This window comes from Neodiprion virginianus, chromosome 7 (assembly GCF_021901495.1).
Source record: "Neodiprion virginianus isolate iyNeoVirg1 chromosome 7, iyNeoVirg1.1, whole genome shotgun sequence".
Taxonomy (NCBI): Eukaryota; Metazoa; Arthropoda; class Insecta; order Hymenoptera; family Diprionidae; genus Neodiprion; species Neodiprion virginianus.
The window spans coordinates 17207621-17235472 of record NC_060883.1 but is presented as its reverse complement, the minus strand read 5'-3'; the positions used below and the strand labels follow the sequence as shown (position 1 = coordinate 17235472).

Below are 27852 nucleotides of genomic sequence, written 5' to 3'. Positions count from 1 at the left end.
TCTTGCACACTAACGTCTCCCTCAGTCTGCTGCCGCATCACAACTCTGGTGCGCTGGTACGAATAAACACATAAACATAAACTGTCAAATAGTAATTATAACGAAATGATATGGATGTAGAAAACTTTGATTTTAATAATTATGATTACATTTTCTCGTATTTTTTTGGTGTCAAGGTTGAATTCTGAACAGCGTTATTTTGATGGAAAGTAGAATGAATGGTCATGGGTAAAAGCTGATTGTGGGACATTATGGAGGATTGAGGGAGGTATGAAATTGATCGCCGGTTCATCGGTTTGTTTTTATAATTCATCAAGATTTCTAAATATTTTTTCTGCGAAATCTTTTTGGAAAAAAATTTGAAGGTAATTGTACCAGGATTTGAACAGTACATTAAATTTGTTATACAATTTTTCATCATACTTCAAAACTACTGAACCGATTCCAATTTTTTTTCTGTGAAAAGCTACGTCTGGTCAGGCTTGAGGCTATATTTCGTCACAACCAGATCAATAGTTTTGGAGCTATAACGATATTTGTAAGCCAAGACGGAAAGGGATCGCACACTTATATGCGAACCCTGAGTAAACTCTTACAAATAGAGGAAAGTTATTTTCAAGAGTTTTAAGGTCTCGATGAAATCTGCATAAAAAATATCTATAAGCTCCGCAAATTCAAAACGAAAATATTCGCTGACGGAGTCGCGATGGGATCCCAGTAGTAATATAAATGCATATAGGATTGGATACAACTTCCTACTCTCATAATAGTTATTCTAAGATATTATTTCGAAGGCATTAACAAATCTTATACGTAAACTTCGAATAAGAGATCTATCCCCTTGAAGAGTAAAGAGGCAAAGCAGACTCACGATCGAAACCATCGACACTTGGTGGATCCGATCAGGTACACAGTCCCATAATAATAACGTTCGAAAAATCATACTTCTACTAGCCTTTCCGTGTTCAGCTAATTGGTACCCAACATAGTTTGTTCGATAGAAGCTTGATATCTTGCCCATATTGCCTGATCCTCTCTATAACTTTTTGCCAAGGCGAATTTCCCACATAGACGTTTAAACTTACGAACGTCATTTCCCAAATAGTAATCGACGTTACAGAACAGCATTATGTTTCGATGTCTGAATTTGTTGCGTTGCACGTCTTTTCGACGTGTTTTGGTACCACTGTTATTCGGGAAGCGGCCATAAGCACTCGATGAATGCCAGATATACGGGTCGTTTGAACGCGCTTTATTACAACTACTAGAAGCGGTTCTGATAAAAACGCAAGTTTTTTTTTCAATTCTCTACTGATCGATGTCAGTTTTCTGATGTTTTTCACTGCCCTAGATTAATGTTCCATTCAAAAACTTGTTATCTCACCGTCAGGAAAACAATCTTCTTCAAAAGATCGTTTAATTATAAAATTTGGCACGGATATTGCAATAGCTCGTTATGCGATTTTTAAAAAAATGTCTCAACATTTAGACCTCGGGGAACACTTTTGCACAAAAAATAAAAAACCAGACGTGCCAGAACATTCGGGTTAGTCCGCGTTCAAACGAACCGTGGATAGTGATAGGTACGAGCGATATTTTTGCTTACCAGTGTACAGCGATATACTTTTACCTCACCTTATGGGTCTTCACCGCGTCTACTACGATCGGTTTGATGTATGACAGTACTGGTACTGCTACTGGTGTACATAGACTGATCGTGCCCGTTACCATGGTCCTTGCATGAGAACAGCAGTTCGTATACGTGTTTTGCTGCAGGTCGTGTATCGAATTTCATTTCGAACGATACCACGACCAGAAACAGGTCGAGTGTCAGCACAGAAAGTGTTGACTTTGGTTTTGGTCTTGCTCTTGGTCTTCATTCGTCTTCAATTCTCAAGCTATAGACACCTTTTTTCCCGGCGCCGAGGTGGATCACGATCACTGGAAAATGGAAAGAGAGCGGATTCCCCTAATGTATAGACCTAGTGAGCCGGCAGGATTGTCTCTTCTATTTGCCACCCTCTGCATGGTCGACATCTTCGGGGTCTTTCCGATCATCGCCCTGCCCAGGGCGATCATACAATGCGGTGAGTCGTGAGCAAATCCTTATTACGATCGAGCGAATTATCTGTAGTGCAACGACTCGTTGATAGGGTAGAATTCTTCAAACGATCATGCTGAAGTTAGTAACGTTGCGTATGTGAGGAAGAACCGTTATGTCGCGATTTTGGAACTGTTTGAAATTCGGTAAATGACTCGGAAAACCAAACGTACTGATATTTTGCAATCTTTCTTCTTTCGAAGTCATTGTAAAAATAAGAAAATAGTAAGTTTATCCCAATGTTTCGTTACGATAACGTTACTAACTTCAACCTCGTTTCACAAGACGCTGATTGTGAGTGCAATTTGGACTCCAATTGTTGAAACAAACTATTTTGTTTCAGGTTGGCTAGGCATACCTTTGGTGATATTTGTTTTAAGTCTTCAAGTATACACGGCGAGACTCCTCGGAAAATCCTGGATAATAGCTACGAACCTAGACCCGCAGTTGGCGCGGAAAAATCGGTACGAGCTGAATATCGAATACATATCTCATAAACGAGGATACGTTACTTTTATTAAGGGCAGAGCCATTTAGATTTTTCAAAAAATCGATGTTTTTCTCCAAAAACGGACAGCTGAACATCTTGAGAGTAACATCCGAAGATTTTGAAGCGAAGTAATTATAGTACAGTTAATGTATATCAGTATATAATTTATTTTACGGTCCTGGAGTAGCAGAATAGCCAAAAACACTTGTAAGTTACTAGATACTACTATTTTTCTTCACTTGAAACTAACGCATTTTTCTCAAAACTACATGTCCGAAATTTGCGATAGCGATAAAACAAAATTATACAACCCATTTCTATCGATCAAAGTTTTTTAGATACATTATTCCAAACCCTCGTCGGTAAACCTAAATGTTCAATAAAAAAATAAATTGAATAATTTTTTTGCATAAAGAACACGAATATTTTTGGTAAAAATCGCATCTTCTAGTCCAACCCAAAGGAAAAGGAATTCTCGAGCCAAAAAAATAGATTTTGTTGGAGTCCATTTACTTCAATCCAGTATCCCTTATTTGTTTCAAATACGATGACTTAAATTCAACAATTTCGATTTAGTTAGTTTAGCAAAACGATTTAGTCAAGCGAATTCCTTGAATCAACAAAAGTCTTTGTCGTCGCGATCGAGTGAAGTATTGATTCGAGTGAATTTTTTGATGTGTTTCCGAAATTGAGTCCACTAAATATCATTTCATCTGAAATTTATGTATTGTGTCTCCAAGTCGCATGTTCGTTGACAGAAAGAATGAGGTACTTCAAATAAAATAAGTAGATGAATCTAGCCAATGAAAAATTTACGATTGAATGCCATACTTTGTTGATCTAACCAGAGCTATAGTTTAGTGGAGGTGGTTGAATCAGTTAGACTAGTTTAGTTGTGAAGTAAAATAAATACCACGTGCTTTGAAATAAGTAGAGAATATGGTCGTCGTGAATATCAGTATACTAGTACTATAAACGGCCACTAGGCGGTGAACTCTCTCGCTATAAAAATAGCTTCAGAGATAGTTATAAGCCCGGGTAGTCTACTACAGTACTTCCGATACGGATGATATGTGGTAAATAATCATTGGACCCCTGACAAACGAGGAAAGCCTAATACAAAGTTTCGAGTCATCGAAATTGATAATGACTACATATACGTATGTATAAACTGTTGACAGATGTTGATTGTATGCTTCTACATATACAACAATGAGTTTATGGATTTAATTCATTAAATATCGCGTAGATCCCGGAAAGTTATTTGTGCCAATAGAACTATGAATGATATCATTCGAAGAATATGTTTTGTGCGTTACAATAACTCTAATGTTTAATCGAAATAAGAGATTATTCTAACAACAAATTTGATTACCTGCTTCAATCGTCGAACCTCTTGACTCAACAAAACATAAATTATAGAACAAGTTCAATTATCAATTAACAAAAAAAATATATTAAAAAAAAAGTAGGACCATCAAGGCAAAGAGAATAAATTATCCCCAGAATACAGTTCTCAAAGTTGAAATGGATCGGGTGAACCGTTTCTAAGAGACCATGAGCAACCACATTCTATTAATTGATTCTAATAAAAAAATGTCCGAAGGCCGCTCGATCAACTGCATCATTTTGAACCAAACAGACCACGATTGAATTCCCAAAATTAGGCCAATTTTTCAGCAGCCGACGATATGACATCGTATTTAATAATCAATACACAAGTAATCACTCTTTTTCATGTAGATATCCCTTGGCAGCGGTGACTGAGATGACCTTAGGACCTTTTGCTCGTAATTGCGTGACGGTGCTGTTGAACCTAACGGTTTTCGGCGGAGGGATTCCGAGCCTCTTAGTAGGTAATCAAGGATTAGTAATGGACAAAGTAAAGTCACGCGTGAGCCACGATCATGATTTGAATTAATAACAATTGTATGCCCCTTGAAATCACGTGTTTCAGCCTCTCAGAATCTCCAGCTTTTTGGCATCAAGGTCTCAGGGGAAAAGTTCGATCTCTCCTTTTGCTACTGGCTCCTCATTGTCGGTGTTCTTCTCTGCCCAATAATGTGGCTCGGAAGTCCACGCGATATGAAGTAAGTGTATGTGCACTAGGGTGTTCTTTATAGGATTGTTTTTTTAATTTTCATACTTCCAGAGTCTTAAACGCTTTCGAATTGATAAAAAATACTCTCTAAAAACCTACGCTCACTGTATCAACTCTAACATACTTCGATCACGAAGCGGGCTATCTTAGAGTTGATACAGAGAGCTCAAATTTTTAGGGAATTCTTTTTCATCCATTTGAAAGTATTTAAGCCCCTGGAAATATAAAAATTCAAAAACAACCCTATTAAAGACCACCCTAATGTGCATTTTTTCCGGAACAGCAGACTAAACAGCATCCAATTGTTACTTCAAGGTGGTTGGCAATGTGCTCGACACTGGTGGTCACACTCACGGCAACTTTGACCTGGTGGTGTATCGTCTCGGATAACGTCATCGAGGAACCGGAGCCGGTGCCCCTCTGGCCGCCGTGGGAAAGGTTCATCTCGGGGTAAAATCCGACATAGATACCTTTTCCTAAATTATTGTTGAGCTGCCTAGTAAGACTAAGCTCATCCTAAATTTGCCCGTGGCTTATGAAGATAACTTTCATTTTTGAGCACAGATCAGTCCTTTCAGCACCGATTCAGCGAAAATTTTTAGCCTTAATTATGTTTCTTTGGCTCAAACTTTTCGTATGAATTATATATAATACAAGTGTCTCTTTCCGTCAGCTATGCCATCCTCGCTTTCCAGTTCGATGTTCATCCTACGCTGATGACCATCCAAGTGGATATGAGGAAACCAAAGGATGTAAACAAGGCGGTGATCAGCTCATTCATTTGTAAGTGTGGGAACAATATTCTGATGATTATACTATAGCTTATATGTTATGCAATTAATATGATCGTACTAGGTTTCCGAAGGTAAATATTCCTCGATTTTGGTCATGATTGACTTTTTATTAGAACACTGTCTCTGCGAGGTTTCGACCGAGCCCAGCCGACCATCATCAAGCTAAATTTTTGACTATCTTACAAACATGATGTTGTTAGCTTGCCATTTCAGGAGGAAGTCTTCGACAAGATCATGTTCTTAGGATAGTCAAAAATTTAGCCTGATGATGATCAGCTGGGCTCGGTCGAGACGTCGCGGAAAGGAAGTGTTGTAATAAAAGTCAATCATGACGAAAACCAACGAATCTTTTCCTTTGTCAATGCTCCATGGCCGTTAACTTCAAATTTGGACTAGGTTTATGTCGTATAATATGTGGCATTCAACACTTTCCTCCGGGTTTGCAGTTACGGGCACCTTATTCACGGTATCAACGGGTCTGGCAGCTTGGAAATACGGAGACAGGATTACCGCGAATGTCTTACAGCTTGTGCCCGGAGGGTTTGCAACGCGTGCGGCTATCTTACTTGCCGCACTTCAGCTTTGCCTTTCCAGCGCCGTCGGACACACAGCTTTGTTTCAGCACGTGGAGGATAAGCTTCATGTTCGAAGATGTACGTATACACACTTACCGCAAAGAATCGATGAAACCATTGAAGCAACTTGCATTTGCACCTTTAGATTTGTTCAGCTACTATTTGCTAGAGGCTAGCGCTGTATTCTTTCCCATTTTCACATGCATTACATCGGACAACATATTGAAGTTTTTCTCTCACTTTATGGAAACAAGCGCTGGCAGTCGGCTTAATTTAGTTATGTTGTCTGTGAATAAGCTTCAAAATCTTGCTTGTCCAGTCACAAAAACAAACCCTTTGAAGAATAATAACAATTTTCTTCAGTTTTCAGGCAAAAGAAATGTAGTTAAGCTGTATTGCATTACTAATGGTAAGGGACATGAAACGTGTTGACCGGCGTTATATCGTATCCATTCTCTATAAACATAAAAACAAATATGGCGTACGAGGGAGGAAACCGAGGGGTTAATCATTCCTGAAATCAGATGTGAACCCTTCTGTGAATTTTATGAAGTCTCTTGAAATTCGCTGAAATCTCATAAAATCCCCTGAAATCGTCTGAAATATTTTGAAATCATTAAAAATCTTTTGCAATCTCCTGAAATCCCCTGAAATTGGAGTCTCTTGAAATCTTATGAAATCCTTTAAAATCCTCGAAGTCTTTTGTAATTTTTGAAATCTTTTGAAATCCCCTAAAATCATTAAATCTCTTGAAATCACTTGCAGTCCTTTGAGATCCTTAGAAATTTTCTGAAATTGTCTGAAATCATTTGTAATCTCTTGAAATCTGTCAAAATCTTTTGAAAACCACTGAAATCATACGAAATCTTTGGTAATCCTTTTAAATCATTTGAAACCTTTTGAAATTCTGTGAAATGTCTTGAAATTTTCTGAAATCTCTTGAGATCTTCTGAAATTTTTTGTTATGTTTCGAAATCCTCTGAAATCCCTAAAATCTTTTCAGACCTTCGTTATCTTGAAATCCGGTGGAAATTAAATTCATGAGTGATTAACCCCTCGCAGGAAACACTCGAAAGCTGGCACACGTTTCCTATTCATTCTGACACTGAATTTATTTCAGCGTTCAGTTGGAAGCGGTGCGTCACAAGGTCAGCGCTGGTTTTCCTGGCCGTTGCGTTAGGCGAATCAGTACCGAGATTCGATATTGTGATGGCTTTGATTGGGGGTTCCTTAACGGGTCCTCTAGTTTTCATTCTGCCCCCGCTGATGTACTCCAGGATCAAGAAGCTCCAAGTGGCGGCTCAGCGGACTCCAACGCCCCCAGTATTTTCAGCCTGTCAAAGGCGCGGTGGCTTCAACCTTGTCGATGACCACAGAGTCCATTCCCAGTCTGTGCACTATGGGTTCAAGTTTGAATCCAACGTCGACCCGATGACCCGTCACTCCTACGTGTATTATGAAAATAGTAACGCCGGCGAGCTTATGGGAGAGGATAACGATCAAGACGAGACTTCAGTGGGACAGCCTATACACCTGGATGTCAGTAAGCCCGTTGTGATAAGAGAACGAAGGTGTCGTTCGCAGTGTACCTCTGGTGGGTATTTCAGATGGAGTAGACCCGAGAGTCTAATCGACTGGTTTGAACACGTGGTTATCATTTTGGGTGTGATATTGACAATCTCTTCGACGTATATTAACGTCAGAAACACGATCAGATTCGTAGAGTTCACACCACCCTGCATCGTCAATGTCTCCGCGGCCGCTAAGGGCTTGGATTTTCACTGAATACGCGCAATTGTGTAAACATAGTTAATGTTACGGATATAAAATTAATTTTACAGACCGAAAATTAGTAATATGTATACCTATCTGATATCGGGTATTCTCATATGAATTTAAATGTTATTGTACGATCAATAGTAAACTATAAGTATAATTACTTTGGAAGGAGTATAGAGTGTCTATTAGACTGGGCCAAAAAAAACGAAGAATTTTTTTTTTAATGGTACTGTAAAAACATTGCTCATGACGACAAATAAAAATTATCCTGAAAGTTTGAGCCCTTAATATTAATATTAAGGGGTGTATCGTTACAGCTATTGATTTTTAAATAGTTACCGCATTTTTTTACCCAAAATCCGTCAATTATCAATCTGAAAAATTTTATTGAGAAAAAAAAAAAAAGAACCAAAATGGAGTTCACATAGCAATGTATTTTCACATTTTCATCAAAATTTATAGAAAAGTCCATTCTATGATGAGATTGATGAATGCTGGAATGAATGATTACTTTGGGCCTGAGGACAGCAATAATAATTTTCATTAACTTTGGTATTTTTTGCAACGAATTTATTCACTGATGTTTTCATTACAATCGCTAAACATTTTTCTTCCTTTTTCTGGGTATTCGTTTGATGTAAAATTCTTTTCTTTTCGCATACTCTGCTGGTGACATAGACTTTTAATTTGTCGTGTGACTTGGTATGTAACAATTATTTCAAGTCACTATGTATAGGTATAATTGATTTTCATATTTTGTAAATCTACATAAATAATACAGCGATGAAAAATCTGCCATGAAATCCATCAAGCAAAGCTCCATTTGAAAACCTTGATTTTGTTTCGTTGGAAAATTGCTACACAGCTTTAGGATTTTCTTCTATTTCACTCTTTTTTGGTCATTAAAATATACGTAAATGATGTGACAATTATCATCATTTGAAACTGAGCGATGATTATTCATATTATCACTAAAAGAATATAATTATACGTTTGACCTATGCTAGTAAACATTTACAGTATGTAATAGACTCTCTTATGTCATGTAAGGTTGCGCATAAGTTATGCTCGAATAATATCATATATTTAATATGTTACAAGGCAAGAAAACAGGCGTACATGGAAAATGATAGTCTGAAAATCGGAATCTTACAATATAAATGAAATTGATAGATCCACTTAAAAGTATTGCTGTTGCTATAATTAACAACTATATCACTCAGTTCAAATAAGTCGAGAGACCGAATAACATTCACATTTTCATTTTCTCTTTTTCATTATCAGTTTGTATACACTCAACCTAAATTACGATTAAATTATTTGCCCAAAAGTGATATTAAATGCCCAACACAATATAGGTACGTAATGTAGAATCATTTTTGTGGATATTAGTTTGCTTTTCAATATATTGGAATATTAAATATATATTATATATATATATGTATATGTGTGTGTGTGTGTGTGTGTGTTTAAGCTTTTAAGCACACTGTGGTAAAAAATGTATAAAGTGTGAATTAAACTCTTTTATAATAAATGTGTCAAAGTTAAAAGCACGTTATTCTTGAAGCTCCAGCCCTGTATAATGGGAATACTAAAACATTTTCTGTCATGTGCAGATTAAATTAGTACATATACCACATACACATGTACCCACATGCATGCTGAAAATCGAATCGCAAATAGATTTCTTTAATGAATGGGGTCTTTTCCCTTCTCTTTCTTTGCTGGTTCAATTTCACCACCTTTCCTAAAGTATGAACAGACTAGTAAACTCAATAGTCTGAGTCAACATTTATTAAAGAAATGTAGCCTGTCTCACTCAACATTTGTTTCGTTCGCTTTTATATTTACAATAAATAGTGCGAACTTTGCAAAGTAAAATCATACAATATGTCGATAATTGATAAGGCAAAATTTATCTTATTAAACTGAGTACAGTCAGTTATTCATAATATTATGAGTACTATGATAAAGCCATACTACAAATGTGATGGTCTTTTGGAAATGCACTAGAATCAGATCTATAGAAATTATAACTGCTAGAACTGTGCGTAACATGAAAGTTTGCTAGTGTACGCATACATACGTCTCACGTACACTTTTGGACCGAAAATATCATTGAAATATAAAGTCAAATTATACGTACTGGCCCAGGAGAGCGAATATAGCATTAAAATTCTTTTTCATGGTTGGAATAATTATACACAATTCACTTCTTTTTCGATTTTGGACTTGTGGATTGAAAAACGCTCGAAGCTGACATCAAGTTTTCAATATACTGACCAAGGACCTGATTTTCACTTCGCAACTTCAAGTTTTCTTCTTTGACACTGTCTACTCTTTGGGATAAATCTGTGAAAACAATTGAACACGTTGGAATGTATGTAATCCATTTTGTATAATTAATATTGCTTAAGGTAAATCCATTTATTTTTCCTCCATAATTATTCTTCAGAACAATCACTGCGTATTCAATTTAAGAGTGGTTGTACAGGACGATTTTTAGACACCAACAGCCAATATTGAACTACGTGATGATATTTTGAATAAATATTCTAAAGAGCATTATGATGCAATTAGGATTTATATTCAGCAAAACGTTAATCTAATGAAAGCATTAATCTGAAGTAATGATATCTATGGAATAGTACGAACCGTCCAGAGTATTCTGTAATTCCAAGACCTGAGCAATCAATCTGGCTTTTTCTTCTTGTTCATCTGGGCTAATGTCTGGATCCAAGCCTAGGCAAAATTTAGATAAACTATATATAAACAATACGCAAAGGCAAATCTTATCAACAGATACAAAAGGCGTCCATAAAAATTTAGATGAAAGTGATAGCTTTTTCATGGGACAATTTTAAGGTGGACATCTAGTTATTAATCAATATCTTACAAAAATTATATTCCTGCAAAGCCAAGTGACAATGACAACCATTTTAATTCGAGGAAAACAAAGAAATAAAAGTTATTAAAGGTAAACTGACTAATTGTACATAGTAAGATATCATTTGTTGTACATTATCTGGATTATTTTATTTGAAATAACCAGCTTAGATAGATTGACCATATATTTCATCTTCATATAGATGAATTTACTGTTCATCTTCATCTTTGCATGATATAACGATGAGTTAAACTGTTTATATGGAAACATGTCAGTTTTTTCGTCCTAACGCTACAGGATTACTATTTATTTTTATCTCCTGTACCACATTTGAAAAGTAACATTTACATTTAAAACTCGAACTTTGAAAAGAACTGCATTTCGGTGACATATTTTTTCATAACGGTAAATTAACTAAAAGGGTAAGAATATCAAAACCTTTACTTCAAAATCGAATTACAATAACATTCTGCAAAAACGTGATCAAAACTACTTTTGGCGATTTTACTGGCAGGATTATTGGTAACAATCTGGGCATGATAATTAATGATTTCACGACATAAGGAATCAAACTCCAACTTTGTTAAAACTAAAAAGTAAGGAAATGTCATTTAAGAAATTCCCTAGAATGTGAGTAAGGCAAAAGGATATTTTCATACTAATAGTAAGCTTTCTCAAATTTTAGAATATTCATCTGTGCACTGGGTAACACGAGGCTGAAAGTAACAGCTGGAATTAGCAGCCAAATGTTCTAACATTCATCTAAATAAGGTAATGAAATCCGAAAATCAAAATTTTGAGACATATCTCGTATCCCGAATACTTTAATAGAATTATGATGCTAAAACTGAACTGCATTATTCTATTTCCAAAAAGTTCAATACATTTGGCTGCCAACTCTGGCTGCTAGCTTCAGCTTCATATGAATACTCTGAAGAAGAAATGAATATCTGTACAGGAAAAGTTGATAACAATTGCACTATGTGATTCATTCGATAAAAAAACATAACGATGTATTACTGTTAGGGCTGCTGCTGCCATTGGTGAATGTTGAAGGGATGGAGTCCATGCTCCGACCATGTACAAGAACGTCCGAAACATGGGACATGTTGTCGGGAGCTTCCTCCTCAGGAATGATGACTAAAAAGTAAATTCTCCAATTGAAATAGGATAATTCAATGAAAGATTGTTGGGGAATCGATTGAACGATATTAATTACGTGCACAAATGTTATTCTCGATTATGTAGGTCACACAGTGGACATTTGCATGTTCTTATGTGCAATACCCACCCTGAGGGTCGTCATCTGCCAACGGTATGCTACTCATGTCATCTTGTAATTTTGCCCCGGACATCATCGACGTAGACATCGCCGGGATTATATTCTCGCTAAATTATCAGGGCTTACGATGATTCGTAATAAGTGTGGAGCTGTTCTCTGACGTCCGTCTGTATTGATTCAACGCATTTATTACTTATTAGGAATGTCACTTAGTGGGATTTACTATTCGTTTATTATTTCGTCAATGTCCGATTGGAAGTTGATTTTCACTCGAATTACTGGGAGTATTTGTACTTAATGTTTAACAGGTTTCATTAATTTAATATTGACTTTACGGTCAATCAACTTCCGCACATCAAAATGTTCGCCATTTATTCGGAAACACGAAAATTGGCAGGCAGCAGCGGGGACAGACGATCCTATGAGTCATGAAATGTGAAACAAGACAGGAAGAGGTTCATGGCTGTATAAAAATAAAGGATGAACTGAGATGGGCGATCTTCAGCTCGGTCTACAATAGACGTATACCACGGAGTAGTAGGAATGGGACAATCGCGACAACACTCTGCAATAAAACTTGTCCACAGTTTTGAGGTGACCTAAGACGAATCGTCTGTATGCGATTTGAGCGCCTTTTAGGGAAAAAAGTGAAACTCTCGCTATAAGATGTACAAAAAAAAAGGGTGGTGATCGTAACCTATAAACCTCCGTGCTTTAAACCATAGACTTATAAAGATAGACTGAGCGCTCCTACAAGAGGCACTGACAGTTACATATAAAGGACAGAGATATACCGAGAGTACTGCTCTCTCTCTACATTCGGTGTCATGGTGGGAGACAACGGAACAGTGGCAGTCGAACAGCTATGGATATAGGCGCATAATTTCGCCGCATTCTCCTCTACCGCCTCGATCCCCTCCACAAATATCGTCAGAGAGAGAAGGCAGTACTCCCGGCATATTTCTGTCCTTTAAATGTTTGCTTCAAGTGGCTGATGAGAGCGCTCAGTCTATCTTTATAAGTCTATGCTTTAAACACACTCCGTCGATTCGTAAAATACGCATTTGAAGTGACGACGCATATTGTTACGGCAATGCTCTAAACATTCGATCGCGTTGTGCGTAGCTTACGCGGTGTCTTCAACCGGCCGCCGAGACCATACAGATATATACAATAGAGCGTAAGCAACGGTGTAAGCGTTCCGTGAACGGATTCGAATCGGTTCTTTAAAGGACAGCAGATAATAATTCTACAGAGGAGAAAAACAGCTAGGCAGGCGCGTGCCGCTACCCCCACTCCATGTGAAGAGCGACAGAGAGGGCGGGAGAATTATTATCTTCCGTTCTTCAGAGAACTGATTTAAAGTTTCCTCTGAGCGCCGTGCAGCATCAGTCGTTTCCGAGCAGTCGGAGCGAAATTGCGTGCTGTCAGTATCGGTTCAACATTCAGACCGCGTTGTTCAGGTGGTGTCGCGTTGTTCAATCAGTGTATTTCCACCACACTCATCGGTGAATAATAGACGAGGAGCAGCGTGTAGCCTAAAGAAAAATCGAGTTATCGAAATAAAAACATCGTGCGAACATTGAAGGTGAATTTCGTGTACGAATTTTCATTGTCTTGTGTAACTTCAGATTTCAGTGATGTCTATATTTGTCTCTATGCGTCGAGTGTTAATTTTATTATTTTTTTCGCTGATTTTCGGTAAATGCGCAATTGCATTGTTAGCAAGCTTATTCAGTCGGTTCAAACAGACAGCTACAGCCCAAAAAGTGAGTATAGTATCGAGTGCTAGCGTTATTGCGGTGCTGATTTTGTGGATTGTAAGAGATTAGTGAAAATCTGTATTGTGTAAAAAGTGCGTCGCTTCACCAATAACCCTGAGATGCTACAAGAACTACTACGTGTAAAAGCGTGGAGCAGCCCAGAGTCGCTAGTCGAGGTAACAATACTTATTTTGATTATTGATTGATAATCCAAGGTGGTACATTTAAAGTCGAACTTTTGTTCTTGCATAACATGCATATATGCATATTATATGAAACTAGACAACAGTAATTATTAATTTGAAAACTGAAAGCCAATTTACAATATTAATTCAAGTGTTCTATTTTGTTTTTCACAGCAGAGACTTCGGAGTAACTTTTTCATTTCTCAGCAACGTTGGTGAGTTTGCATGTGTTAGGTTACCGGTTTTTCCCTGGGATTCCTCTTGTCACGTGGCGTGGCGGTAACAATTGTTACACAAATCTTCGATTTCTTAGTTGCATGAATAGACTCATTCACGGTCGCAACGTGCTTGACTTTGTCGAATAATTTTGTTTTTCGCATTTTAATTTACAGTAGCCGGCTTGAAGTTAGAAATTTTGCACGTTGCTAAAAGTGGAATGAGAATCGCGACAAGTACCCATCGCTTACTCGACATTCGCGAGATCGAATTGTGTTTCGTAACTGATCCAATAATCTACGTTTGAATTTACCGATGTCGTTTAAGTGGTGGGCTCACTTGAGGTTTGAAAGAATTCAATTATTCACATCATTGTTAAACGGATAAAATTCCAAATTCTGGCGTAACCTGACGTAATCAAATTGCATCTTATATTATGTACCATTTTCAATCTTTTAACAGCCAACAAGTATTGATCGACCGTAGGCTTAGCTCGCTTAGAAAAATGCCAATTGGCATATAGGATGTTTTTAATCAATTTTCCAAAAGGTTAATGTACCGATAGTCTGCTAATATTTACTCAAATCATACATACAATATTAGAGTTGGTGGGATATAACCGCGATACTGTATTCCGAGTAGGCAGATTATGGTACAAAAACATTTTGCTCCCAACAGGTTACCAACGAAAATGTAAGTCAGTGACCACGGCGCAAATGACGAAGAATGATGTGTGTTGGAAAAAATGGAGAAGCGTTCAGATGGAATATAGGTAACCGGGTAGGTAGGTGGACGTTTTGGGATCCGTCGCGGGGTTTATGCATGTGTGTGTGAGAGTCTCTCTTATCCGTTGGGTGGTTCCGTTGGAAAACAGGCAAGGGTAGGAAGGTCGCGATGTACCGTGATGTTACTAACTTTTGTAATCCACAGCGTCAATCGATCACAGAAATTTTTTTTGCAAAAGACTCCGTATTCGAGTCTCTGGACCATTCGTAAGCATTTGAATACTAACGAAATTGAATTTCCTATTTCATATTACTCTGTAAACATTTTTCAATCGTTATTCAATTCAACTATTTAGTCATTACTGATCATTATTACATTCAATTGATCTCTGTGATCGTCTGAATGGGCAAAACGCATCTCTGGATCATCTATCGCGTTCCGTGGTACGCTAGATGGGGAGAGATGCTGAGCTTGAAGACTTCGCGTCGAAGAGGACCGCCGACTGTCATGCCACACAATAATGCATGCCCTCCAACCTCCTTCCCGATATCGATTTGTATTCTGAGAACAACAATCCGCATAGAAATGTATCTAATTTAAAAAGATGCGGATGTGGATTGGGTTTCTACAGAATTTTTAGAACAAGCCCCAGATGATAAAAGTTGTTTGACAGTTTAATTTGTCGCGCCTTATTGCGCGTAGATTAATTACGAGAATTGGACGCAGCATTTTGCGCGTAAATTATTAACTGGAATCGGACACATTTTCTTACGCGTTGATTTTGCAAACAGTGTACAACAAGTCCCAGACAGTACAAATCTTTTGATAGTATATCTGTCGTGCCTTATTTCGCATAATCACGAGAAGTGAACGCAGCCTTTTGCGCGTAAATTAATAACGAGAATCGGATACGATTTTTTACGCGTCGATTTTGCAAATAGTATATAAAAGAGTTATGCACTCTCGATGTGCTGATCTTTCAGCCTTTCGGTCAATTCTTTTACGAATAATAAAGTTTTCAAGTTCCATGCCGCCTTTTGAGCGTGGACTTGATACTTTTCAGTTATGAGAGAAAGCGCGGCATTTGAAAGCCGAAGCTTAACGTGCTGCTACAAAAATCTCGGTAGTGTATAGTGATAGTGGAGAATCTTGGCGTGAGTATTCATGAAATACATCTGAAATGTACAGAAACACTCGTTTAACTGATCTTATTATTTTCTGTTTCAGGGCAACGAAACCAATTTTTTAATAAATGTACTGATAACTGTAGAATGTTCAGTCGCTAAAGATATTTACTTTAATAACTCGAAGCGCAAAGAGATGTCGATTCAAAAAATTTAGAAAGTTTTTGTTTGGCAATACAATTATTAATCTAAGCAACTAAAGCAATTAAAGCGAATATCATGTTGGACTCGACCCTTTTTTTTGTTAGTGTATGGACTTATGTGATTGTGCTAACCATACCTTCGTCCGTTTCAGGTAATGAAACTGTTACTTATTTCAGATAATCATTCCTTTGTCCGAACCAGCTAATAGAACCTTCACATGTTTCAGCTAATGAAACTTTTGTCTGTTTCAGCTGACCAGACTTGTTATATGTTTATGCTAATCAAACCTTTTGTCTGTTTCAGCTGATCAAATATTCTGTCTGTTTCAACTAATTAATTTGTCTCTTTTTCGTTAATTATATATTTTTTAGCTATCTCAGCTAAGTGTATTTTTGTCTGTATCGACATATGTCACTAATTATATTTTTTTTGTTCCAGGTAACTGCGTTTTACTGACTATGTTAAAATAATAACGTTTCATTTTTCAGGCTCAGGTCTGATTCGGGTTTGGTTCAGATCTGGTTTAGGGTCAGTCATCTTGTTTTCACCGATACATAGATTTAGCGATGTAGTTTAGCGTCATCATGATTACAAAATATGGTAAGATTCATTCAGCTGTAGTTTTTTTAATGGTTCAACAGTCTTTTATTGTAATCGTTTTAGTGTCAGAGTTTTTTTTCTCGAATCGCTCATAGGTCATGTTCGGTTCGTATTTCACTGTAGAATTATAGAGCTATGTCATATTTTAGGGGTTGTGCTTATTCTACTCAGATATTTTTCCATTTTTTCAAAGATTTCTTTATCGTCTTCCAACAGGTAAATGCCAACGTGTTAGAGCGATTCGTGTTTTCGATCTTGGTCTAATTGATTGTTTTATGTATTTACCAGGTTTTCCATTTTAGTGGTTATCTTATACCTCATATGAAAGAAAAAAACCGTGCGCAAACATCCAAACTCAATTACCTTTCGTTTATAAGATAAAAACAATCACCCATCATCCACAATTAAAACAACTATCTTTCATCCATGATTAAAACATACACCTTTCATCGATAATAAATAGTCAACCGGTTATATGACCTGAAAAATTTTCAACGAACTGCGAATATACGCGAGTACAAATTGATTGGGCAAAACAATTTACCATAATTAACATATGAAAAAAGTCATCTGTAATTTTTTTTGAAGAACCTAAGATCGATCTTGCTATTTTTCGTAGAGTAGGCATACTGGGGATACCACGTAAAAAAAACGCGCCGGGTGCTCTACTGCTTGCGGTGGTGTGGAAACGAGCATAAGTGAACTTATTTTCACCAGACAAATACTAACATATTGTAGTTTTTCAAATGACAATTTGATTCTTGCGTAAATGTAACTCATTGTCAATTTTTGCGCACGTTATATTGAGAAAAACTGGACATGCGTGTCTGGACCTGTGTAATCTAGGGACCTTGGATAAATTCATAGCCAAGTGGCGCCCTCTGCGTCACGCAACTCAGTTGGGTAAGCTGTTGGTATGCAAAGACGACACTGCTAACTCAACCGCCACGTGTACACAGATTATTGATATATATATGTACATATATATATATGTATAAAAAGAGCCGCTCGTTATTATATACAGTGTTTACTATTTCCAATCTTAGGTATCTGTACGAAAGGAAATTCATGTTTGATACCGATCATCAACCGTTATTTTGGTGATATTCAGTGAAAGACTCAACTTTACAATTATTAAGATGGAAAATCAAGCTTGCCGAATAGAATATACAGTCGTCTATAAGGCCGGTAAAACCAACCTCAACACAGACACGCTTTCCGGGAACCCGATCACTTGAGATTCGTTCAGAATAAAAAAACATCCATCAACGTCGAACGACTCGGATAACGAAGAACCTCTAACGATAACTGCGTTATAACTCTGAATTGAAAACGACTGACGACGACAGCTTTAATGAACCGAGCAAAGGACCTGAAAGCAAAAACGAATACGAGTAGTTTCAAGTGCTAGAGGAAAATATTGAATCTAGTGAAAGTAGCTCAAAACAATCAAATTCGAATGAAAAAGACAGCGTGGGTAAATTGCTGAAACTCGTGCTGCTGGAATTTCACGATGATGTTGAAAAAATTGAGACGCTACCACCCGATGAAAATTTAACAGAGCAAAAAGAAAAAAGAACCACCTATAAAATCTAATTTTGTCGTAATCGAAGATATTGTGGCCTGCTCTAATACAATCACAATTCAAGATAATATAGTAACAAAGAAGGGAGCAATTTTTGGTTCGCAAATGAACACGACGAACCCATAGATTCAGGAGGTAAATCACTCGTAAATGCAGTAAGGCCATAAAAAATACATACTAATCCAAAGGGAGTAGAAACATGGTTCAAGGAGTGGAAATCAAGGACACAATTCATAATAATCTTATCAGAAGAAGGAAATTCGGGCGAACAACTGAAATCAGCCATTCATGAACTTGAAGCCTTTATTACACAATTCATAATTACACCGTTGTTCATATCAGAAACTAATCAAAGAATTGATGGAATACCCTGGAAACATATATATTATTAATTTGTTCAGAATAGCGTTTGCCACTGACCTTAGAAAAGTTCTAGTATGCACGAACAAAATTATTCTACCACCTCAATCGGAACGATTGGCCATCATCGCAGCCACCAGCCTCGACGCAGATATGTTATATATAAATTCGGTGATTTTGCACTTATTTGCAATAAACAAATACCCAATAGAGTCAGATGACTCGAGTGACAATGAACCAGTAACAACATGTATCAAAGCTCGCAGCTAGCCCACAGCTCTGAACAATTCGAAACGACCCATGATGCTAGCTTTAGTGAACCCGGCAGAAAACTGAAAAGTGAAAACGAATATGAGCAACTTGAAGTGCTAGAGGACTGGTTAGAAGTGGGTGCCCCCTACTGCAATCCAACCCACGAGGACAACAATAGTGTTAACAAAAGGGCAGACTACAAAGTGAAAAACGCAGAACCAAGCACCGCTAGAAACAAATCCACAGATGTAAATCCAGACAACAATTTCCATAATTTATTGGTAAGAAATATACATTGAATAGTATGACATTAGTAACTTTCCTTATAACATTATTAGGAACAAATTCCATACTGGTGCAACATTTTTTGAGTAAGTAGTTTTGATTTTCACTTTTGAAGTTTGAATTTAAATGCAATTTCTATCAACTGCACAATAGGATCCGCAGACTCATGTTCCTTATACGATTATTACGATTTTCCGTCCGGTGAGAAATACTGCTGTTTATTAGTCATTTTACCCATAACTTAATGTCTAAGACATAAGTAACAACTGTTACTCATTCAAGACCAATTTTTCTCAGAAATTGAATGGAAACTTTAGGTGCATTCTCATGAGTAATATTCGAGTTATAATAAAACAAAGTTCATGTTTCGGAAAAAAATGGTAATCGTTCTTTCTCTTTTAATACTAATTTTTATTGGACATTAATTAGAAACTTCAGGTATATTTCTGTGATATTTGGTCTATTATACACATAATATATATATCAAAATTCATGTCTTTCCATCAGACATTTTAGTTATAATATAATAGGAACAATATACAGTTTAAATTTTTTTGTAGGCTGCCACATTTAATCAATTAATCAGGTGAATTTGAAATCACAATTATTATTACTCACTTTCAATCAGCACGTTTAACAGCGTATCCTTCAACGCTTTCTTATCTTTAAGACGAGTCCAGTTACATTTGTACTGCAGTTTTACGCTCAGTACATATTTCCATACTCTACGAGTACTATCCTCACGTCAGCAGAAATCCCGCCCACTGGTCTGAGGTGCTTCAACTGTTTTATAATGAGAATAAGTTAACCAAATGATAATATTGCGTGATGAATGATATAGTTAACAATAATTCATATTTTGATATCGTTTTCATTTTTCTATAGTAAACTAATTTATCTTCAAATAACACATTTTGACATTTCAATTTTCAATATTTTTCGGCTTTTCGCACAACCATGAGTTTAAAGTTCGCATCATAACTACGACGAACGTTTTTGTTCACTTGTTTTGTCCTTGAATCCCTACACTCCACTCTATCTGCACTCTGAATATTCATTTTCTCAATTATTGCATGCACGAAACATCCAATAAACAATTTGTATTTCCGACTTCATACTGATGCTTTGAAAAAATTGAAGTTCAAATTTTCGATCTTCGAGATTAGGCACGCACGCGCAGTGCGCGAATATTGCATTGCGAGAATATTACAATTATCGGTCGATAACGAAGTTCCCAGTTGATAACGCAGATCCCCTACAAAGTCCCGAATATAAGTCGAGTTCGGTTTTTGAGGGTAAAGTCGGTTACCAAAAACCTCGACTTATATTCGGGCCAACACTGTATCTACACGGTCACGAACTTCAATTCATCCATACTATTTTTTGTTTCAATTTTGGATTCTTCAGTTTATTTACAAAATCTTCCATGTCTTCCAAACTTGTCATAGGAAATTTGTCTTCAATATCTTCATATGTGGCATGATTATTCAAAGATAACAATATAAACATGGCTTGCATCTTGGTAGACATGTAATCAAACCTATCCGTAATCCACTTTTGGCTAGCTTCGATAAGGATTTTCAGTGTTTGAATTTCTCCGGCCAGTTTTTACAAGTAGGGCATCCTGGAATGAAAAATCAGATACCTTACTTTACATGAAACCTTATTAAAACACTGGTCTGTATACTATAGAGACAGCAAACATCCATTACAATACAGGGAAATGACGAAGAAAAAATGTTAAAATAATTATAAAGGTGCGATGTTAAGAACGACTAACCACAAGCTGTTTTGTATTTATGATCCTATATTCAGCCATTGAGCTTTGGATGATACTACATATTCCATAATCACTGCTGGGTAAAATGTTTCAATTGATCCATTTAAAATATAAAATGGAAAATGCTTTCAAAAATATAATTGAAATGGGTAAATGTAAATGGTTACTTCGAGAACATTTAAAATGAAAAATGGAAAATAGGTATTTAAAATGGTTTATTAAATGCAAAATGGTATACATAATGAAATAATTTTTATGTCTTATTTGTAATACAATACACGTCGATTATCTTTTTGTTTCTCTTTTTTTCACTTTATGTATGCAGTATTCGTTTTAAGGAGCAACTGCTTCTCGAACGTATCATCATTCATGCTTCTCCTTCTGGGTCGCAAGATCATAGAACCATAGGAAAACAATCGTTCCACTGGTGCAGATGACGGCAAAGGCGTCTTGTACTTGACAAATAACTTTTGAATTATCGGAAACTGTTTTAGAGATTCTAGCGAGTCATTATTATTTTAAAGATATTGCAAGCACTGCAATTGCACGCTATTCTTTGTGGAAACATTAAGAATGCTTTCATCGGAAGATGTTCCTTCCTCGAACGTGAGAAAGCTTTCGCTGCTTTTATTATATTGGCTCGATTCGTTTTTTTTTTGTGAAGTATCACGTGAACATAGTGATTCGGCTTTATTGAAGAGAAGATCCTTCACATCGTTTCTTTTTTCCTTAGGTACCCACTGTAATTTGAAGAACGGATGGCTGACAGACACTAAGATAGCATCATTAGTTTGTGATGAGAATGAGTAATACTCAATGAACCTCTTCTCAAGGCTTGCCAAAAGAACTGTTACTAGTTGTGAACAATATTTCAAGTGACGGAGTTTCAACTTCTGTAGAGTCTTCCTTATTTGCACTAAAATTGGGAGCAGTCCACCGTAAAAGCAGTTCTTGTCGCCTTGGAGTTTGTCTAAAGCTATAGCAATTGGGCTGTTGCATTCAATATATTCCTCCAAGAATTCTAGATCAGTTTCTTTGAAGTTAGGGAGTTCTAATGCGCTGCAAACATTACCGAGAGACTCTTTCACTTTAATGAAGTCCAACAAGCAGTCGTAAGTTGAATTCCAGCGTGTCGGAAAAGGGAAACTGGGCGCTTTTCCTGTAATATCTAAATATATCTCTGCTGCTTTGGGCGATCTCGACGTCGAATTCCATATGGCTGAGCATTTTCCAAATGCCGAATGATGAGATCGACTGTAACTGACGCCACTGTTCACAGAGGGCTCTTTGAACGCAGCTTTATTATCGACAGAAGCTACCAGATTAAGTGTATGACTTGCACAGCGTTGATGTTCAGGTAGGAGCCGGAGCTCATCAGAATTAGAATCATGCTCCAAAATTCCTGTAATGACAAGCTCGTCCTCATCGTCTTTATCAAGATCATCTAGAGTATAAAAGTCTTGAGGCTGACTGAATATGGTAAAAGCCTTCACCATATTAGACGCGTTGTCAGTCGTGGTCTTTAAAACTTTCTTCAGGCTCAGTTTGAATTCACAGTGGACCTCGTGAATTAGTTCGGCGTTTTTGTCATATGTGTGACTTCCTCTGAACCTTCGACAAGCCAAAGCCGGACTTTCTCTCTGCAGGTCTTTATTTATCTGAAGTGAATCATTAATCAATTGTAAATTATACGAATGCACCCTAATCCCTAATACGAATGAAGATTCAATTATGAAGAGATTAAAACGTCTTCCTTTGTTTGTGGCGAAAACATTTCATTTTCTTTCAGAATCTTCATTTCCGTGTTTCATCTCGGAAAGCTTAATTTTACTTTTTACGTAGTCTGCCGTTTGATCTTCTTCTTTTAACGTGTCTATTAAATCGCCTATGTAACTGTACGATTCAGGCAGTGTGTTCAACATATAGTTTAACTTTTCTTTTTCGCTTATCTTTGCACCGGCACTTTTTAATTCGTTCACAGCTCTTTCAAAATCACTGAAAAATGACGTCGTGTCACTATAATTATTTAGTCTTATTTTTTCAAGTCTATTTCTGCATACGATTTGCAGTGCTGTAGATTCTTCCAAATACATATTATCTAGCTTTTTTATTATTCCAAAAGCTGTGGTCTCATCACACATGAATTCCAATTGCTTATTCGATATTGCACAATAAATAATATTTATCGCCTTCAGGTCATTATCATCCGATGTTGTGTCTATCTCAGATGAGGGTTTTTCTTTTTCTATAACTTCATGGCACTTCTTCAATTTCAAAAACATCTCTATTCTCTTCTTCGACATACTGTAATTCTCTCCATCGAACACCGGTATAGCGAATTCTTTCCTTTCCATTTCGTCTACTTGTATTTCAACTTCAGCTTTTTCTTCAACTTCTTGGTAATTCTCGAACGTTCCTTCGTGTTTGGAATCTTTCTTTTCAATTTTTATAATTTTCTTCGTTTCCGGCGTTTCTCCGTTGTCCATAAACTCAAGTGCTCTCTGCTTGCACTAAATCCGCGTGCATCACACTGATTTTTCGATTTTACTCAAAACTTTTCTTATTATTCGTTTTCCGTATACTACTAGCTTCTATTCGTGATAATATTTTTCTTCCTTAAAGAGTTTTTCACTTGTATTTTTCACTTTGAAAATTTTCTCGCACTACGTGGCTTTTAATCTCACTTAAATATCCCTCATATCACTCGAGAGTGAATATGCGGGATGAAAAGAATAATGAATCACGCTCTGCTACCATGTTGAAATGAGGTTTATATAGAGAGGATTTTAATAAGTATAATTAACCATGTTTATTAATAAGATACATTCGTTCAGCACCATGTGCTCTTTGGGACGACTCGAATACAAGAGAGCGATGAGCGAGACTCGTTTTGTCTCGACACCGCTAGAAGTCATGTTACTTACACTCATACGGAAGAGGGGATACTCACATGCGTGTGTCCTCTCACACACTCGTCAGCGCGCTCTATACTATATATTTGACTATAGGGTATAGTCAAATGTACTATATTCTCAATAATTAAATACATGTTTCCATATTTTGTAACAAACAAGTTACGATTTTGTGATACTTACTAGGTCTTGTGACTCTCGAGGCTCTTCCTTGTTGATTAAGGCCACTCGGGCCAGGTTCTGCCAATGCATCTGCTGGAGATGGTGTTATTGCTGGAGGAGGTGGCGGTGGTGGTGGCAATGCAGCGTCTGTATTTTCTTCAGGTATTGAAGAGCCTTCCTCCAAAGTTGCCTCCGCGCCATCAAAGTTTTCGAGAACTTCTATATCTAAAAAAACACAAAAGTCAAATGAGCGATATACACACAATTTTTGATTTATTAATAAATAATTAATGGCATATTAAAAAACGATTACTATTATTAGTGTAATCGAGAGCACCGGCCTCGACGTAGTCTTGCAAAGTTAAGATGCTGCCATCCTCATCGAGTATGCTCTCGTCTCCTTCTGCCAGTAGCTCTATGGCGTTTAACTGAAATGGTTTTTATAGAAACAAATGACTTTCCAAAATAATTTTTATGACATTCGATATTTTGCTTCATCAGTGCAAAACCAATATTACCTGTTCTTCGGGAAAGGCATCAGGGCATTCCACTCCTTCCACGTAATCGAAGCCCATAATGCCCATAATTTTTTCCTCTCGTTCGGTCGGTTTTACTCAAGGGCCACCAATATTCCTTGTCCTCGAACGATTTGCTCGAATTTTCGCTACTTTTTGCGACACAGTGGTCTTGTTGTCTCACCACGTCTAGAATAAAAATTTGAAACATTTATTATGAAAAATTACAGATAAAATATGCAAATTTATAAATGCGATATGAAAAGATGTGTAAAAGGGTGCAAATTAAAATTTGCAAATTTATTTCTCAAGATTCTGTACGATAAATAAAGGACGTGTTCAGAACAACCCAACGTTGAGTAATGTTGAGCATCGTAACTCAGCGCTAATGTTCGCCAACCAAATTTCAATAAGCACCTTTTAAAGTAACATAATATACTCATATTAACTTACTGATTTCCATGATTTTACGTCTTTCCCTCTCTCATCTTTTCCCATCTTGTTCAGTTCCTCCACGAGTTGCTCCCACGACGCGGCCAAATCCGATTTTCCATGGAGAGATTGAAATTTCCCTGTTGCGATGTGCGGATGCTAGATAAAATAATCAACCATATAATCGATTTGGGCTGGCGTGGCCTTCGCCTGTCTCTTCTGTTTGTTTCTAGAAAAAATTAATCAAAATTAGTCACGGAAACATGAACGAATTAAATTTTCACATGTTCATAACCTATAAACCACACAAAACTAACATATAATTCACAATATCACACATAGCATGTATTATAAACATCGTAGATTATACTAACTTCCCAACCGAAATCATAGTAACGATGCAAACAAAGCAAAAACGCACTTCACTGGAATTGATATTGATATTTATATTTACAACGTTCACTATACGATGGATTAGCACTGACTGATTGTGCGCGCCTCGATTTAAACCTTCATGTGCGCCACCGCGGCCCAAGCAATCTCAACTCGCTGTGGTTCTGACAAAAAACACTCGCTCGATGTGGAGGCCCGCTGGGGATTCTGTGCCCCTGCCTGTGCTTGTATCTGCTGTGCCAGAAGGGCAGCCAGACAGTCTACCTTATGCTCTAATACCTCAATCTGTGGGTTTACTGCCGGACAGTGCCTCTTTGGGGGGGGGGGGCTGTTCCTCGTCCTCGTCTTCCGAATCCTCGATCTCGCGCAGAGACTCTGCCGTTGATCCCTGGGAACCTAACCCCACTTCCTGCTCGTGATTTTCCTCACCGAGCTCCTCTTCGCGATCGTCTCCGAGATTCTCTCCGAGATTCTCTCCTGGAGGTCCGTCCGACATCTTTCTATGCACTGAACTCTTGACAATCTTCACTCCTCTGAGATCACTTTGAAATGTCACTTTGAAAAGTTTACGTCTTGCCAAGGCAGAAATATTCAACGCTATGGGATAAAGACACGGCTCACGCCGCGAGCTAGGTGACTCCGCATGCGCAACGAGAAGGGGGACCTCCGGGAAGCCAGCGTTTGGTGGCAGGGGGTTGGTATTCGTATGTGTAGGTGGATATATTTAACAGCTTCTCTCGTAAGATGCCGTGTATCGGCCGAAGGTTCATAATACGTCACTTCCTGTCGGTATCCATAACGACGATTCGTTATCCCATTCTGTAACGTCGAAGTGTCGCTATTCGTAGTTACGGTATCGCACCGTCGTTATGAGATTGTCGTTACACGCGGCGAAATTCGTTATCGTTACGATAGCGTTCCGAATCGGTATTCTTATAACGAGTTACAGAATCGCCCTACAGGACTCTTTCGATCACCTCGGGGCCGTCCGGTTGCTACAATTACCTTGGGCCTGGTAACGCGTTGGATGCGGGAAAACCGGTTAATCGAGTTGACGCTATTGCACAGAAACACGATATTTCTTATGACAAGGCTACAAATTGGGATGAGATACGAAAAGCTGACGACGACGCCATTGCCGAGTTTAAAAAGGAAATACAAAGTAAATCTTTTATCGCCGCGACAGCGGGATACCTTGGACTCGAATCGGAAACTGCACTAGGTTTTGGAAATTTATTTTTCCAGGCATTTGGTGGCAGATATGCTGCGAATCCGAAAGCAAATTTATTTAAATAAATCGCTCTGGTGTAGTTCATAGTTTTAGGTTTTGGAAATTTATTTTTCCAGGCATTTGGTGGCAGATATGCTGCGAATCCGAAAGCAAATTTATTTAAATAAATCGCTCTGGTGTAGTTCATAGTTTTAGGTTTGAACCAAGGCAGAATAGGTATATCAGGACTTCTTTGACATGTATAGCGATGAAGTAAATGAATATAGTTAGAAAAGTCAAAATTTAGAAGTTCATTGAAGATACCCTCGAGTGGCGCAGAACCACTTCTGACCTTCATAAAAACTGTGAACAGAGCATTGATCTGAGAAACGTGAAACGTTTCGTTGACAACAAAGGTACTGGTGAGAAGACTCAAACCCGTACTCATCATGTAGGATTGAACATACGTTCGGTAAATGTTTTAAGTTCTAAAAAGCAATAAATAATATTGCTATTCAAAACCCGAAGCGGAATCCAGCTTCATAAAAACGCGAAATTGGCGATTCACTTGCAGGACCTTTATATCCAAGCGTGAGTGATCTTGCAAAGCGCGCAAAGAGAAAACAACGAAAACAGATGCGTCGCCTTCGAAGCGTAGGAGCAATGGTGCAATATAAGCGTCGTAATGCGTAAAAGAAATCGCGGACAAGATTTGTATGCAGCAAGAGAGAAAGAGATTGTTGCAGCATATCGAGAACAGAAAAATAAACCAAATTCGCTGGGTTACGTTGAATTGAGGAGACAATATTGGAAGAAATTTAAATCTGCAGCAGCACATGAACCACAGCCTGGACCCTCCTCCAGACCCGACCCCGCCCCCGGACCCGCCGATCCGGACACTCCTGGAGATACATATCCCGACTTATCTCCGGGTACTTGGGACGATTTACTTGAGTTTCTGGTGCCTAAAGGTGTCCCTTCCAGTAATATGGTAGTTGACGAACAGAACGTGCAGCAGGAGGGATCCGCGCCTGGAGTTCCTGCGAGAGGAGGGTCGGGAGGAGGACCTGCCATATTTTCGCTGCCAAGGTCAATGGATGCAGATGGCTGGAAGATGTCGTTCCACAAATCCCGCGTAA

The 27852-nt window shown here is 37.7% G+C and overlaps 2 protein-coding genes and 2 long non-coding RNA genes across 5 annotated transcripts; 1 reads left to right on the top strand and 3 right to left on the bottom strand.

The window, feature by feature from the left end:
* Positions 1-1713: 1713 nt before the first annotated feature.
* Positions 1714-8156, top strand: LOC124308723 (amino acid transporter AVT1C). Its single transcript, XM_046771701.1, has 8 exons — positions 1714-2087; positions 2445-2565; positions 4335-4447; positions 4549-4681; positions 5008-5142; positions 5366-5475; positions 5933-6139; positions 7182-8156. Exons 1-8 carry the CDS (start codon positions 1949-1951, stop codon positions 7844-7846), a joined length of 1623 nt encoding a protein of 540 aa, XP_046627657.1. The 5' UTR covers positions 1714-1948; the 3' UTR covers positions 7847-8156.
* Positions 8157-8393: 237 nt separating this feature from the next.
* LOC124308724 (short coiled-coil protein B) lies at positions 8394-12483 on the bottom strand. The gene is made up of 4 exons (XM_046771702.1): positions 12019-12483; positions 11748-11867; positions 10496-10582; positions 8394-10192 (listed from the first exon to the last, which is right to left on the bottom strand). The coding sequence occupies exons 1-4, from the start codon at positions 12095-12097 to the stop codon at positions 10050-10052; spliced, it is 429 nt and encodes a 142-aa protein (XP_046627658.1). The 5' UTR covers positions 12098-12483; the 3' UTR covers positions 8394-10049.
* Positions 12484-20103: 7620 nt separating this feature from the next.
* Positions 20104-24274, bottom strand: LOC124308610 (uncharacterized). The gene is made up of 2 exons (XR_006909047.1): positions 24185-24274; positions 20104-20933 (listed from the first exon to the last, which is right to left on the bottom strand). It is a non-coding gene; the product is annotated as an uncharacterized LOC124308610 (long non-coding RNA).
* Positions 24275-24484: 210 nt separating this feature from the next.
* On the bottom strand, positions 24485-26078 carry LOC124308609 (uncharacterized). Of its 2 annotated transcripts, XR_006909046.1 has the most exons (4): positions 25783-26078; positions 25132-25339; positions 24682-24867; positions 24520-24591 (listed from the first exon to the last, which is right to left on the bottom strand). It is a non-coding gene; the product is annotated as an uncharacterized LOC124308609 (long non-coding RNA). The 2 variants fall into 2 exon arrangements; XR_006909045.1 differs by lacking the exon at positions 25783-26078 and having other exon boundaries at positions 24485-24591; positions 25132-25773.
* Positions 26079-27852: the final 1774 nt, after the last annotated feature.